The sequence below is a fragment of the Schistocerca americana genome, chromosome 1 (assembly GCF_021461395.2).
Source record: "Schistocerca americana isolate TAMUIC-IGC-003095 chromosome 1, iqSchAmer2.1, whole genome shotgun sequence".
Lineage (NCBI taxonomy): Eukaryota > Metazoa > Arthropoda > Insecta > Orthoptera > Acrididae > Schistocerca > Schistocerca americana.
Genome location: NC_060119.1, coordinates 1,099,637,117 through 1,099,654,602, shown reverse-complemented (window position 1 = coordinate 1,099,654,602; position 17,486 = coordinate 1,099,637,117). Strand labels below are relative to the sequence as shown.

General features: G+C 38.7%; 1 protein-coding gene across 1 annotated transcript in view; it reads right to left on the bottom strand.

The window, feature by feature from the left end:
• LOC124596598 overlaps nucleotides 1–17,486 on the bottom strand; it is a 113,770-nt gene that overhangs the window by 44,516 nt on the left and 51,768 nt on the right. Inside the window, exons 9-10 of the mRNA XM_047135798.1 lie at nucleotides 6,292–6,384; nucleotides 2,020–2,195 (exon numbers count right to left, since the gene is read on the bottom strand). Coding sequence (XP_046991754.1) covers nucleotides 2,020–2,195; nucleotides 6,292–6,384 — 269 coding nt within the window. The remainder of the gene's footprint in view (nucleotides 1–2,019; nucleotides 2,196–6,291; nucleotides 6,385–17,486) is intronic.

The following is a 17,486-nucleotide window of genomic DNA, read 5'->3' as shown; positions in this document are numbered from 1 at the left end:
GGAAGGTGTCATTGTTGAGTGACAGTAGAAGGATACAAGATGACTTAGACAAAATTTATATTTGATGTGATAATGACAGCTAGCTCTAAATTTAGAAAATGTAAGTTAATGCAGATGAGTAGGAAAAACAAACTTCTAATGTTCAAATACAGTGCTATTAGTGTCCTGCTTGACACAGTCACATCATTTAAATACCCAGACATAATACTGCAAAGTGATACGAAATTGAACAAGCACGTGAAGACTGTGGTAGATGAATGGCTGACCTCAGTTTATTGGGAGAATTTTGGGAAAGCATGGTTCATCTATAAAGCAAACTGCTGTTAAATACTGCTTGAGTTTTTGGGATCCACACCAGATCAGATTAAAGGAAGACATTGAAGCAATTCAGAGGCTGGCTACTAGATTCGTACATGTTGGTTTGAAAAACATGCCGGTATTCTGGAGATACTTCAGGAATTCAAATGGGAATGACTGGAGGGAAGTCAATATTCTTTTCAAGGAACATCACTGAGAAAATTTAGAGAACTGAGATTTGAAGCTGATAACAGAATGATTCTACTGCCACCAACATACATTTTGCATAAGGACCACAAAGACAAGATACGAGAAATTAGGGGTCATATGGAGGCATATAGAATGTCATTTTATCTCCAAGTTGAACAGAAATGGAAATGACCAGTAATGATATAGGATACCCTTCACCATGCACTGTATGGTGGCTTGCAGAGTATGTACCTAAATGCAGAGGTAGATGTAGATTTACTTGTAATTCAGTTTCCAGCAACTTAGCTGGCAGTGTTTGATGATATCCTGGCTGCATAATTTGTTCTAATTTATTCTCCATTTGTTGTATGAGCCATACTAGATGGTCATTTGATGTGGCTATCCAATCATTAAACTATATGCCACTACCATTGAGAACCAGGTAAATGATTGTGTAAATTTTCTTTGGATAATTAGCCAATGTTAACACCTGGCTGACAACTTACACCCACTAAGTTGACCAGCTTTTAAGATGAAGAATCCATTTTCTTGCAGGCCCACTAAATGACCTTGAAGTAATTCAGTTACTTTCATGAATGTGTTTGTTAACACCATTCTGGATTGTCTCCAATTTTTATTCACCAGTCCAAAGTTAGAAATAACAGCAAGTCAAACACAATTGTCATGGCTTCAGCATTTTCATGCACAACATAGTATTGCTGCATGATCCATTGTATGCACCTTTGAAGCCTTGTCTTGAACCCTGTATGGCCCGCAATCACTTTTTGTGTGTGTGTGTGTGTGTGTGTGTGTGTGTGTGTGTGTGTGTGTGTGTGTGTTATTTTTTTTTTTTTTTCTTTTTTCATTTTTCTTTGATATAAGTGTTATTCAGTATACAGGTTTAAATTAAATATAAAATTCAATGAATACGCATTGTTTGCAATTTGTAACATGTATTATAGAGACACATGAAAACTATTACAAAATCACAACAATAGATTGTTTCAAACATCCTCAGTAGTTTCACAGAAAACAATACGCTAAATATTATCTGTTTGTATATATTTCCAAGTAAAAAAATGTATAATGACATTCTTTCACCTGAACTGAAAAATTTTCTTTTAATAAAGATAGTGTGCTGCCAATAAAAAAACAATGTGTGATTAAGTAGCCATCTAAAATTATGTGAGAGACTGCATGAATATGTATTACCATACTTGCAGATACGTAACATGAACTGTAGTTCTTTTAGACAGGGTGTATATATACAGAAACTTTATAGATTTCATTCATCCATGAAGTTAAAACACAAGAGAAATATTATGATATAAAGTCTTAAACAAATGAAATAAGCCATTTGTGATTGACTAATACCAAACAGCAACTGCATGTTGCCCCATTTTAGAACATCAGTGTAGTCTCAGATTTGACATTGTTGGCCTGTTTGGTGCTAAGGGAGGTTAGAATTGTTAAATGATGAGTGAAATCTAGATGTAGATGCAGTAGGAACATAGCATTCTGATCTTTGCTTACCCTTTATCAAATGCTTTTCTTAATGGTGAATTGTGTCTCAGTGCGAAACTTCTTTGATGTCCAACACCACTGACAACAGGAATTTCACCTAAACCACACAGACTTTCTTCTGAGTGTTGGCTGTTTTGTAAGTATGTATGGGCATCAACTTGACCACACGAAAAAGCAATAGTCCCCTGAAATTCATAATCACAAGTAAAAATTGTTTTTGATGTCACTCATAGTGAATATTTTTATTAAAATTTGTTTTTCACTTCTTTGTAACTAACTGACCATAAAAAATTACATATAACTACACATTTTGTTGAAAAAGTGATCACCTGTTAAATAACAAACAAAAAATAAGGAGCAACAAGTTCTTCCCTTCAGATGAAGTGCAGGTGCATTTTACACACACACACACACACACACACACACACACACACACACACACACACACACACACACAGATGTGAGGTCAGAGGATTGGATTAGAATAGGAAGAAGGTAGAAAAATGTGCATGGCATGGAAGGTTGGAGGAGTGTTTCATTTCAGAATAGGTGGGGAACAAATGGCTCTTAGTGGCAGTGGAAAATGTCTTCTAAAACTGATAATAATTACAAAACTTAGAAGACATGATGCATATGATATTGCAGTGCCTGTGTTATTCTGAATTACGATGCAAAGTTCCTTAAAACATACACGGATGTCTAAAGGAAGAGGCACTGCAGCAAAAGAAAGACATGAAATGTATTCGTAGTTGTGAATATGGACTACCATCAGCTGTATAATGGAATGACAATGAAAATTTGTGCTGGACTGAAACTTGAACGCAGCTTTCCTGCTTATCGTGAGCAGTCACCTTACCATTTGCCTATCTGAGTACAACCCATGGCCAGACCCAAACTTCCATATGTTGTCAACCATGTGTCCACAACCTATACTCATACATCTATTATGTATATTCCCATACAGGAGAGACATCTTACTTGAAAGTTGGTCACCCAATGTCAGCAGATAAATACGATATTGCATGCTATGTTATTCCAAATTATGATGCACTGCACAAGGCACTGCAATATAGTATCTATCTACTGACACTGGGCAAGTGACTTTCAAGTAAAATATCTCCCCTGTATGGGAATATACATAATGGATGTATGTCTACAGGTTGTGGACACATGGTTGCTGACATATGGAAGTTTGGGTCTGGCCATGGGTCGTGCTCAGATAGCCAAGTGGCAAGGCGACTGCTCATGATAAGCGGAAAATCTGGCTTCAAGTCCCAGTGTGGCACAAATTTTCATTGTCATTATTCCTTTATACAGCTGATGGTAGTCCATATTCACAACTGCAAATATATTTCATGAGACAGGATGTGGGAGAGAGAGAAAAGGCACAGAAAGAGGAATTAAATCTCAGTGAAGGAGAAGAATGCGTTAGAAGCTTGTAAAGTGAAGAGAGATCAAAAGTTGAGGGCAAAGCTGTATTCTGATAACCTCAGCATTGAGTGCCTATATGCTCCAGGCAAAGCTGTAGGAAGTCAGTAAGAGTGAGAGAAGGATGTAGTCAAAGATGGGGACTAGCCAACATTTAATACACTATTCAGAGGAGCTGCCATTGGGGCAGGAGAGAGGGCGAGTCAAAATTGGGAGCATATTAAAGCAGCTATTTAAGACATCAGTATTGTGGTGAGCAATCTGTCCAACAACTGGAAAATTAAGTTTTTTCAATATTTTAGTGCCTGTATTATTCTGAATTACAATGTAAAGGCACTGCAGCAACTACAACTGTTATGAAATAAATCAAATTTATTTATATGAAGGTGGTATCTGTTCTCGAAAGCTTCTCTAGAATGAAATGATAATTAAATGAAAACCCTTAGCTGCCAATAGGTTTTGTTGATATACATCAATAGGGACAGCTGAAAATGTGTGCCCCAAATGGGACTCGAATCGGGGATCTCCTGCTTACAAATGCAGACACACTATCCATCTGAGCCACCGAGGGCACAGAGGATAGTGCAACTCAGGGACTTATCCCTGTCAGCAGCTAAGGCTTATGATTTAATTATCATTTCATTCTAGGGAAGCTGTTCTTTTGGGAACAGATACCATCTTCATATAGTTAAAGGCTAACCAGCCATTGACCTTCTTCTGTGCCAATGTGCACGCTTTGCATGAACTCTTACAGGACTCATCAGCTTAGTCCTGAGTGAATGGGGAAAATGTCTATTAGGAACACTATGAATGTAGGTTGTGGACAGTTGGGAATGTGGGTCTCACGGGAAGTGTGCAAGGGATAAGTCCCTGCAGTTGCACTATCCTCCAAGCCCTCGATGGCTCAGATGGATAGAGTGTCTGCCATGTAAGTAGGAGATCCTGGGTTTGAGTCCCGGTCGAGGCACACATTTTCAACTGTCCCCATTGATGTATATCAACAACACCTGTTGGCAGCTAAGGGTTTCAATTTAATTATCAGTTCAAATTTATTTATCCATCGACACTGAGCAAGCGACTTTCAAGTAAAATGTTTCACCTATACAGAAATACACATAATGGATGTATGAGCACAATTTGTAGCTGCATGGTTGATGACAAATGAAAGTTTGGGTCCAGCCATGAGCTGTGCATGGCTAGCCAAATGGTAAGGCAACTCCCAGGTTCAGGTTCTGGTCTGGCTCAAATTTTCATTGCCATCATTCCATTTTACAGTCAATGATTGTCCCTATTCACAATTCTGAATACATTTAATGTAATTAAATTTGTAGTTTTGTGTGCTGTCCATTTTTGTGGATGGGCGGCTGGTTAATTTCATACCCACACAGAACACTGTACAATAATTATATGCAGTATATGATGAGTTTTCTTTCACTTGTTAGGAAATGAAAAATACCAAGCAATAATAGAGGCTGTTTGTATGGAAGAAATGTTGAACTCGAGATTCAGAATTGCTTACGTGATTGGTATAGTGACAGACTGTGATATTGTGTAGGTTGAGTTAATGGTGGAATACCACAGAAGATGAAGGATAAAGGTAAGATTTTGCATGGGAGATCCCCCATCTCAATGCATAATGAGATGTAATAGAAGCCCTAGCAAAAGTTATTGTTGAGTTTTTGAGGTGAGTACTGGTCATTGGTTACCATCACCACAGAAGTTACAAGGAGGTTTATAAACACGGTGAGTGTGTTAGAATTATAGGTAGAAATGGTGAGTCATAACAGTTTATAAACTAGCTGGGCAAAATGTTGTCTGTCTGAGGATCACAACAAGATTACCAGATTATTTAGGTAACATTCTATTCACACTGCAGATACAGTGCACACAGGTAGAAAAGGAATAAAGTTTCTGATGAGACAAAAGGCGACAGTTGTCAAAATAACATCATGGAATTCTGCGTGACCTGCTCATATGAGTTAACACGCAGCATAACAGGAATGTGAGCCAGACATTACTCAAATCCACACAATTAATTGATGGCCCCTTGACTTGCACACAATACACCATAGCTGCAGTTTTTAGGCAGTCTTCCACATGTGCTTAGACAAATGACAAACTGGTTACCAATCTCCACCTTGCAAAACATACACCACAAGCAGCTAAAATATGATAACACATTACAACTAAGTTTACATAATTCAGACAGGTGGCATACACATATTTCCTCCCTTAGGTTAACTGACGACTGTGGAAACGGGAAGGGAATCCATAAATAAATAAATCCCAAACCATTAACTAAAACAAACCTCAGGAGAACTCTTAAGAGGAAGAGCTTGATTCTGGTTCTAAAAAGTCATGTTAGCACTGAAAGAAACAATCATCAATGTGAGTAATTCTTCTTATATTGTATATAATAACTGTTACCAGTGTTCTTCAATATGAATCGGTTAAGATGATTAAGTATAAAGTCTTTTCTAGACAATTCTTGGATGAAATGTTCTTGGTTAATTTGCTGTGTCAAAAATCAAGATAAAAACTTCCTATGAATTTAATGCGGCAACTTAACCAAAAACCTTTTACCCAGAATTTATAATTGTTAAAAATGTCATAGTAGATGAAGAGTGACTGTGCAGTGACACAAATATAGATTCTTTTTAAGTGAACATAGCGTTTAACAAAACAATTTGATGACAGTTTTTTTGTGTCTTATGTGAAAATAGGGAGCAGTTCTGTAGTAATCCATAGTTTCACTTGTATTATGTCACTTAGTGATCTCCCTCATGGTGGCATCTATAAAACATAGAGTGCGAATGAACATTAAAGCTAGATAAAAATGGCATCATTACTTACTTCTAAAGCTCCTTCTAAGCCTTCTTCTAATGAGAGAAATTCTGGTACCAATTCCAGTTTGTGTAAATTTTGAGATAGTGGATTTCTTTCAATCTGTAATTACATAAATAAAACATGTTCAAAGAACTGGTAACTTTCTATAGTGCTGCAAAAGTTTATTGTGCTTCCAATTACATGTAGGAGGTGCAAGCATTCAAATATCCATCAAGATTTAGATTTTACTAGTTCTGTTAACTCACTTCATCCAAACAGCAAGACAGAGTGTTTGAAAGAGCTACAGTCAGTTTCATCTCAAATGCCCTCAGTGTTAAACTCAAACTTATTTTTTCTTTTCTCAACACATGAATTTGCATGGTGTCTGACAAAGTTAAGGAAAAGCTATCTTCCCTTCCCCAGACAAAAAAAGGAGAGAGATTCTACCTGAAATCTTAGGACAGCCTAAAAATTGAACTGGTTGGAATCTTAAGAAGACTTTATAGCAGCAGTGTATTGTGGCATACACTATAAAAGCAAACATTAAAACATCAACTTGATGAGCGGTGTACCATAGGTCTCTAGAAGAGCGTAGCATTCCAAGGGATTGGAGGGGGGCACTGGTCATCCCCATTTTCAAGAAGGGACATTGAACAGATGTGCAGTGCTATGGACCTGTATCTCTAACGTCGAATCGTTGTAGAATTTTGGAACACGTATTGTGTTAGAGTATAACGACTTTTCTGGAGACAAGAAATCTGCTCTGTGGGAATCAGCATGGATCCAAAACGGACAATCGTGTGAAGCCCAGCTCGCGCTATTTGTTCACAAGACTCAGAGGGCCATAGACACGGGTTCCCAGGTAGATGCGGTGTTTCTTGACTTCTGCAGGGTGTTCGATACAATTCCCCACAGTTATTTAATGAAAAAGGTAAGACCAATTGTGTGATTGGATTGAGGAGTTCCTGGATAGCGGAGCGCAAAGTGTCATTCTCAATGGAGGGAGGTCTTCCAAAGTGGGAGTGATTTCAGGTGTGCCGCGCGGGAGTGTCATGGGACCGTTGCTGTTAGCAATATACATAAGTGACCTTGTGGATGACATCGGAAGTTCACTGGGGCTTTTTGCGGATGATGCTGTGGTATATCGAGGGGTTGTAACAATGGAGGATTGTACTGAAATATGGGAAGATCTGCGGCGAATTGATACATGGTCCAGGGAACGGCAATTGAATCTCAATGTAGACAAGTGTAATGTGCTGCAAATGCATAGAGGGAGTGATCCCTAATCATTTGGCTGCAATACAGCAGGTCAGCAATTGGAAGCAGTTAATTCCATAAATTATCTGAGAGTATGCATTAGGAGTGATTTAAAATGGAATGATCATATAAAGTTGATTGTCGGTAAAGCAGATTCCAGATTGAGATTCATTGGAAGAATCCTAAGGAAATGCAATCTGAAAACAAAGGAAGTAGGTAACAGTATGCTTGTTTGCCCACTGCTTGAATACTGCTCAGCAGTGTAGGATCTGTACCAGATAGGGTTGATAGAAGAGATAGAGAAGATACAATGGAGAGCACCGCGCTTCATTACAGGATCATTTAGTAATCACGAAAGCGTTACGGAGATGATAGATAAACTCCTGTGGAAGACTCTACAGGAGAGACACTCAGTAGCTCGGTACGGGCTTTTGTTGAAGTTTCGAGAACATACCTTCACCGAGGAGTCAAGCAGTATATTGCTCCCTCCTATGTATATCTCATGAAGAGAATTTGAGGATAAAATCAGAGAGATTAGAGCCCACACAGAGGCATACTGACAATCCTTCTTTCCATGAACAATACGAGATTGGAATAAAAGGGAGAACCGATAGAGGTACTCAAGGTACCCTCCACCACACAGGTGGCTTGCGGAGTATGGATGTAGATGTAGATAAAAACACCAGTAAATTATTTCAAAAACAATAAGTGATAATTAACTTTTGTTTTTAAACAGGACTTGAAACCAACTTTGTGGGCAGTAATCCTTATGCACTGCCCTCAATGATGTGGTTTATATCACTTCAAATACTGTCACTAACAAGGGAACCTCCCCATCGCACCCCCCTCAGATTTAGTTATACGTTGGCACAGTGGATAGGCCTTGAAAAACTGAACACAGATCAATCGGGAAAACAGGAAGAAGTTGTGTGGAACTATGAAAAAAATAAGCAAAATATACAAACTGAGTAGTCCATGCGCAAGATATGCAACATCAAGGATAACGTGATTTCAGTAGCGCCATGGTCCCATGGTTAGCGTGAGCAGCTGCGGAACAAAAGGTCCTTGGTTCAAATATTCCTCCGAGTGAAAATTTTAATTTTTTATTTTCAGACAATTATCAAAGTTCAGGTACTCACACATAATCAACTTCACTCTCCAAAATTCCAGGACATGTTCAGATTTGCTTGGACATATGCAGGATTTGACAGTCTACACACGGAACAATTTGAAAACGTTAAAAACAAATGTTTTGACAGAACACAGGGAAAACTGTGCGACTGTGAAACTGTTGCATTCATTTGTTGCAGTTTATGTGACAAACTCTTAAGTTTTCATCACTTTTTTGGGAGTGATTATGTCATCCACAAGAAAACCTAAATCGGGCAAGGTAGAAGAATCTTTTCACCCATTCGCCAAGTGTACAAGTTAGGTGGGTCGACAACATACCGTCACCAGTGTCATATAGAATATACCAGACGTGTTTTCCTGTGGAGGAATCGGTTGACCTATGACCTTGCGATCAAATATTTTCGGTTCCCATTGGAGAGGCACGTCCTTTGGTCTACTAATCGCACGGTTTTGCAGTGCGGTCGCAAAACACGGACACTAAACTTATTACAGTGAACAGAGACGTCAATGAACAAACGGACAGATCATAACTTTGCGAAAATAAAGAAAGTAAAAATTTTTACTCGAGGAAAGACTTGAACCAACGACCTTTCGTTCCGCGGTCGCTCACGCTAACCACGGGACCACGGCGCTACTGAACCCACAATACCCTTGATGATGCCTATGTTCCGCATGGACTACTCAGTTTGTATATTTTGCTTATTTTTTTCATAGTTCCTAAAAACTTCTTCCTGTTTTCTCGATTGATTTGTGTTCAGTTTCTCAAGGACTATCCACTGTGCCAACTTATAACTAAATCTGAGGGGCTGCGATGGGGAGGTTCCCTTGTAAGAATAAAACATTGCTTGACATAAATATCCAAGTTCACCAGCAGCTTCACTTTATCTTTTAGAGAAATAAATTAGACAAACAAAAACTTTCTACTGTCCAGGCAGCAGCAGATGTAAGCACAAACAACAGATGACAAAGCAAGTTATTGGAAAAAGTGTTCCTTCAGCTAGTATGCAAGAAGAGGGTTGGAGAATCAGAGACTATACAAGGATTAACTGTTCTTATGGCTATAATTAATTATTTTAATGTTCTGTGGCTCATAAGTGTCGCTATGATGTGGAATGAGTCAGTTTTACAATTATAGTACAACTTTATACAGAAAATATATAGCATAAATCACTTTTCCTTTGAGTACTATATAATATATGAATGTTACTATAATTTTTGAATGGTGATTGAGAATGGACACCACTTACTATACTTCATTACACACTTCTTTTCAAGAATCCCTTTTTTCTTAGTGATGAGCTACCATAGAATATGATGCCAAAAGGCATTAATGAATGAAGGCACGGGAAGTAACTCAACTTTTAGACCTTTTTATCTCCAAAATTTGATATTATCTGTAACACAAAAGTTGCAGATCTTAGACATTTAAGATCGGTGACATGTAACTTCCAGATAAGATTTTCATCAGTATGAACACCTAAGATTTTAGAATACTCTGTTTCATTAATGATTTTCCCTCAGACAGCATTTCTAATTGAGTGGCCAGGTCTTGTGTGGCACTGAACTGCTTGTATTGTGCTTAATCTACATTCAGTGACAGTCCATTTGCAGAAAACCAGTTACCCATTTTCAAGAAAAAATTATTTACATTTCATTTGTTAAAGTTACTCCATCAGACCTGATTATAATACTTGTATGATCAACTAAGAGAATTGTTTTTGCTTCTTGGATATATGATAGAAAATCAATAGTGGACTTTTTCCTGTGGGACACCTGTAGTGATTATTCCCTATTCTGATGATGCTGTTTCATTGAGTACAATCCCCAAGTTCCTTGATGCAATATTCTTCATATTTTTAGTCCAATAGAACAAAAACCAGTTACCCACAAGATCTCTGATGCCATAATACTCTAGGAGAATACTGCAAACTACATAACCAAATGCTTTTGGCAAGTCACAGAAAATACCAGTTGGTAACATTTTGTTGTTTAAATTTTGTATAGTCTGATTAGTGAATTGAAAAATACCTTCTTTTGTGGAGAGCTATTTCTGAATTTCAAATTGAGATTAAGTATTTTATCTTGAGAGAGGTGTGTTATGGCTCTTGTATGCAAATTTTTTCAGCACCCTTGAGAAGAATGTAAGTGGTTGGTTAATCTATAATATCAGTCTTACTACCTTTCTTGTAAAGGGATCTGATAATTGCATAATATTACAGGCTGTCTTGAAATATCCTCTGTGAGAGTAATATGTTGTATGTGTTACCGAATTCATTGAATGCATGTGAAGAAACGGATTTCAGTACTTTTCTTCAACTTTGTGAGAGGTTTTAGTTTTTAAAGAGTTAAATACATTCTTAAGTGATTTTGCAGATCATGGAGTTATTGTAGTTTACCTGCATGTATGAGACACTGATTTTATTGCACTATCTCTTGAACAGTCCATGCCAATCTACATCTACAATGACATACATACTCCGCAATCCACCATATGGTGTGTGGCAGAGGGTACCTCGTACCACACCTAGCATCTTTTCTCCCTGTTCCACACCAAAACAGAATGAGAGAAAAATGGCTGCCTATATGCTGCTGTACGAGCTCTAATCTTTCTTATCTTATCTTTGTGGTTTTTCTGCAAAATATAAGTTAGCGGCAGTAAAATTGTACTGCAGTCAGCCTCAAATGCTGGTTCCCTAAATTTCCTCAGTAGTGATTCACGAAAAGAATGCCTCCTTTCCTCCAGAGACTCCCACCCGAGTTCCTGAAGCATTTCGTAACACTTGCATGATGATCAAACCTACCAGTAACAAATCTAGCAGCCCACCTCTGAATTGCTTCTATGTCCTCCCTCAACCCGATCTGATAGGGATCCCAAACGCTCGAGCAGTACTCAAGAATAGGTCGTATTAGTGTTTTATAAGCGGTCTCCTTTACAGATGAACCACATCTTCCCAAAATTCTACCAATGAACCAAAGATGACTATCCACCTTCCCCACAACTGCCATTACATGCTTGTCCCACTTCATATCGCTCTGCAATGTTACGCCCAAATATTTAATCGACGTGACTGTGTCAAGCACTACACTACTAATGGAGTATTCAAACATAAACGGGATTCTTTTTCCTATTCATCTGCATTAATTTACATTTATCTATATTTAGAGTTAGCTGCCATTCTTTACACCAATCACAAATCCTGTCCAAGTCATCTTGTATCCTCCTACAGTCACTCAATGACGACACCTTCCTGTACACCACAGCATCATCAGCAAACAGCCACACATTACTATCCACCCTATCCAAAAGATCATTTATGTAGATAGAAAACAACAGTGGACCAACCACACTTCCCTGGGGCACTCCAGATGATACCCTCACCTCCGATGAACACTCACCATTGAGGACAATTTACTGGGTTCTATTACTTAAGAAGTCTTCGAGCCACTCACATATTTGGGAACCAATCCAATATGCTCATACCTTAGTCAGGAGTCCGCAGTGGGGCACCAAGTCAAATGCTTTCCAGAAGTCAAGGAATATGGCATCTGTTTGATACCCTTCATCCATGGTTCACAAGATATCATGTGAAAAAAGGGCAAGTTGCGTGTCACAGGAGTGATGCTTTCTAAAGTCGTGCTGATGGACAGAAACTTCTCTGTCTCAAGGAAATTCATTATTTTCGAACAGAGAATATGTTTGAGAATCCTGCAACAATCTTTTGAACTACAGTAGAGCGTTGATTATCTGAATTAATTGGGGGACATGGGTGTTCGGAAAACTGGTTTGTTCGGATAATTGAACTGTACATGTTTATTTGACAAAAAGAAGTACTGTACAGTAAATTTATTCATAAAAACAGGCATCTCTTTTAGTATTACAAAGTAACATACAAAGGCAACTTCAGTAGGAATATATAGTAATAATCTCGTACTTGTCCCTCATATAAAGGACAACACATTTACGTTTAAGCATTTTGTATCGTCAAGTTCACTTCTTCACGCAGCAGCACAGAAGTGGTCGTAACAGAGAACAGAAGGTGACTGTTTGCACCATGAGAAGCTCTTCTTTGGGGCACACAATCCTTCAAACTGCGCGGAGAGGCACGCCTCAACTCTAAGCTGGCGCAGCTGTTGCTGTCAACAGCTTTGATACTGCCGCTACTTCTACTGCCAGTACCAAGCCAACAGAAGTGTGCTGATTGTTGAAACACAGCGACTGGCGGCTTGGCCGGTCAGCAGCGCCTTGTGAAGGCCCCATTAGAAGTAATATTTCCGCCAGCGGTGGCCCAGTGCGGCCACTACTGTGGGATACTTGGTTTGGGAGTGAGGGGGATGATGGATGATAGGGTGGGAGAGTAACAAGTGCGAGCGAGTACACAGTTCGGTTAAGCGGTCGTTCGGTTGACCGACGTTCGGATAATTGATGCTCTACTGTACTTAAAGTTACTGTTTATTACATATTTTGGCAACCTGGCTGCCATCTTTTGTTACTTAGCTGTTTCTTTAGTAACATAGTCCTCACATTCCATAAGTGATTTCTTAGTTTCTTTCTTAATTATTGCCCATAAATTTAATTTAATTATCTGAATTATTTATTTCAGAAAGAGGAACTGAGAAACACCAAGAAAGGAGGAAAACTACTTATACTGGATGAAGGAAGTCTCGAGATGGTGAGAGTAGCTGTGGAGGTGCAATGGCTCAATCAGACCATGTGAACAATATAGAAATAAAGAAGGATGCCTGTAGACTGGAAAAAAGCAATCATAGTGCAAATTTTGAAGATGATTTGCAGGAAACTCTGTGAAAACCTAATAGAGGAGTGACTTTGATGTATTATGCTGCCAAGATATTTGAGAAGATTCCAGGAAAGAGGGTATGGAAGATAGTAGGAGGAGATCTGAGAGAGGAACAATATATAGGTGCAGATCAGGCAACATCAAGGAAGACACTATGAATATGGTAGGTACTTAGTAACAACGTTTTTGGTCATTTACAAGGCCTATGATAAGTGTGAAAAGAAGCAAGATATGGGAAACCCTTCAGAAAAGGAAAATTCAAAGGCTGACTGTGAGAAGAATGAAGGAAATATATCAAGGAAGTGTGAGTTGTCTAGCAGTAGGAGGAGAGAAGACAGACTTTGTGAAAAAGCTATAGGGGAATGTCTTTGATGTGTTGTGTTGCCAAGGTGTTGAGAAGATTCATCACTATAATGAAAAGGAAAGTTGACACTCACGATGTAGCGGAGAAGCTGAGTCACAGGTAGGCACAACAAAAAGACTGTCACAAATAAAGCTTTTGGCCAGTAAGGGCTTTGTCAAAAATAGATCACTCACACACACACACACACACACACACACACACGTGGCTGCAGTCTCAGGCAACTGAAGCCACACAGGGCTGTCTGAGACTGCAGTCATGCGTATGTGAGTTGTGGTTGCATGAGTGTGTGTGTGTATGTGTGTGTGTGTGTGTGTGTGTGTGTGTGTGTGTGTGTGTGTGTGTGTGCATGTGTGTGTGTCTGTCTGTCTGTCTGTCATCTATTTTTGACGGAGGACTTACTGGCCAAAAGCTTTATTTGTGACAGTCGTTTTGTTGAGCCTATCTGCAACTCAGCATCTCCACTATATGGTGAGTGGCAACTTTCCTTTTCATGATATTGTTACATTCCATCCTGGATTTTCCATTGTTTGAAGATTCATCACTGTTATAGATTACAGGTGGCAGTACAGATAGGAGATGAAAATATAAGGGCAATGGTGTTTGTAGACATTTTAATGATGCGGGGAAATGGAGATGGAGATGTACAAGAAATACTAAATGTATGGGTGGAAGTGGTGGGACAGCGTGGATTGAAATTGAATACAAAGAAAGGTGAAGTGATGGTGACAATGAGGAATAAGGCAAAGGCAGCAACGGGTATAAATATTAGAGGGCAAGTACTAAAGTAAGTGGAAAATTTCAAGAACCTGGGGAGCATAATAGAAGACAGTGACAGAAAGACAAGGAGATAACAAGCCATTATTTCCTGCAGGATGGAAGAAGCGTGTTCTAGAGCAAGAATGGACTGCCAAAATGAAATCAAATGTAATATCAAACATATTATGCTCCAATGCTCAAATATGCATCAGAAATGTGGGTAACATAGAAAAGGCAGGTGAGCAGGATACATGCTTGTGAAATGAAATGTGAAAGAAGCAGAATAAGGCTTACTAGAGTGGATAGAGGAAGGAATGAGACAGTGAGAGAAATACTGAAAGAGGAGCCAATTCAAGAGACCATAGAAAAGACAAGATTAAGGTCATATGGACATGTTAGAGGAATTAGAGTTGGCAGGATACTGAGACACGCCCATGAGATGATAACAGGAGGCTAGAGACCTAGAGGAGACAGATGCAGATGAATCATTGGAGTGAAGGAATGTGTGATGAAGAGAGTAGTAGACTGAGGCAGACTGGAGAAAGACATGTTGGGAGGACAGGAAAAAGTGGGGAGACATATATTCTAAACAGAATCAGCCATGGGCTGAAAAATGTAGAGGAAGACTGAGAGGCAGATTTATTTATATTTATTTATTTACATGTCAAGTTCCGTAGGACCAAATTGAGGAGAAAATCCCCAAGGTCATGGAACGTGTCAGTACATGAACTTACAACATAAAAGTAATAACAGGTAAAAATAAATGTTCATGAACCTGAAAGAAAATCAGTCCATAAGTTTAAGCAAACGCTATCAGCATTAAAGTGAGATCAGCTTAATTTTTCAAGGAACTCCTCGACAGAATAGAGGGAGTGACCCATGAGGAAACTCTTCAGTTTTGATTTGAAAGCACGTGGATTACTGCTAAGATTTTTGAATTCGAGTGGCAGCTTATTGAAAATGGATGCAGCAGTATACTGCACACCTTTTTGCACAAGAGTTAAGGAAGTCCGATCCAAATGGAAGTTTGATTTCTGCCGAGTATTAACCGAGTGAAAGCTGCTTATTGTTGGAAATAAACTAATATTGGTAACAAGAAATGACAATAAGGAATATACATATTGAGAGGCCAATGTCAAAATACCCAGACTCGTGAACAGAGGTCGACAAGAGGTTCGTGAACTCACACCACTTATTGCCCGAACCGCCCATTTCTGAGCCAAAAATATCCTTCTAGAATGGGAAGAGTTACCCCAAAACATAATAACATATGACATAAGTGAATGAAAATAAGCAAAGTAGACTAATTTACATGTCGAAGTATCACTCACTTTCGATACCGTTCGAATAGTGAAAATGGCAGTATTAAGCCTTTGAACAAGATCCTGAATGTGGGCTTTCCACGACAGCTTACTATCTATCTGAACACCTAGGAATTTGAACTGTTCAGTTCCACTAATCTTATGCCCATTGTGTGAGATTAAAATGTCGGGTTTTGTTGAATTGTGTGTTAGAAACTGTAAAAACTGAGTCTTACTGTGATTTAATGTTAGTTTATTTTATACAAGCCATGAACTGAGGTCATGAACTGCACTACTTGAAACCGAGTCAATGTTGCACACAACATCCTTTACTACCAAGATAGTCTCATCAGCAAACAGAAATATTTTAGAGTTACCCATAATACTAGAGGGCATAGCATTTATATAAATAAGGAACAGGAGTGGCCCCAACACTGATCCCTGGGACACCCCCCCCCCCCCCCCACTTGACAGTACCCCACTCAGATCCCACATCACAGCCGTTATCAACATTGTGAATAATGACCTTTTGGTGCCTGTTGCTAAAGTAAGAGGTGAACCAGTTGTGAGCCACTCCCCTTATTCCGTAATGATCCAACTTCTGGAGCAATATTGTGAGATCAACACAGTCAGCCTTAGTTAAATCAAAAAATACGCCAAACGTTCGAAACTTTTTGTTTAGCCCATCCAGTACCTCACAGAGAAAAGAGAATATAGCATTTTCAGTTGTCAAACAACTTCTAAAGCTGAACTGTACATTTGATAGCAAATCGCGTAATATAAAATGATCAATTAACCTTACATACACAGCCTTTTCGATAACTTTTGCAAACACTGATGGCATAGAAATAGGTCTAAAATTATCTACATTATCCCTTTCTCCCTTTTTATAAAGCGGCTTTACTACTGAGTACTTTAATCGCTTAGGAAACTGACCATTCCTAATGGAAAAATTACAAATATGGCTAAATACAGGGCTAACATGTGCAGCACAGTACTTTAATATTCTACTAGACACTCCATCATAACCAGGAGAGTCCTTAGTCTTCAGTGATTTAATTATTGACTCAATCTCCCTCTCGTCTGTATCACAGAGGAGTATTTCAGACGTCAGTCTCGGAAAGGCATTTGCTAAGAAATTTATATGATTTCCTGTAGAAAATAAATTTTTATTTAATTCACCAGCAATGCTCAGAAAATGGTTGTTAAATACTGTACATACATCTGATTTATCAGTAACAGAAATATTATTACTGTGAACTGACTTTATATCATCAACCTTGTGCTGCTGACCAGACACTTCCTTCACAACTGACCATATGGCTTTAATTTTATCCTGTGAATTAGCTATTCTATTTGCATACCACATACTTTTTGCCTTGCTAATAACATTTTTAAGCACCTTACAATACTGTTTGTAATGGGCCACCGTAGCTTGATTGTGACTACTTCCAACATTTTGATATAATTCCCGCTTTGTTCTACATGATATCCTTATCCCACTAGTCAGCCAACCGGGCTGTCCATTACTGCTAGTGCCCCGTTTAGAATGTTCTAATGGAAAGCAACTCTCAAAGAGCACGAGAAATGTGTTATGGAAAGCATTGTATTTATCAT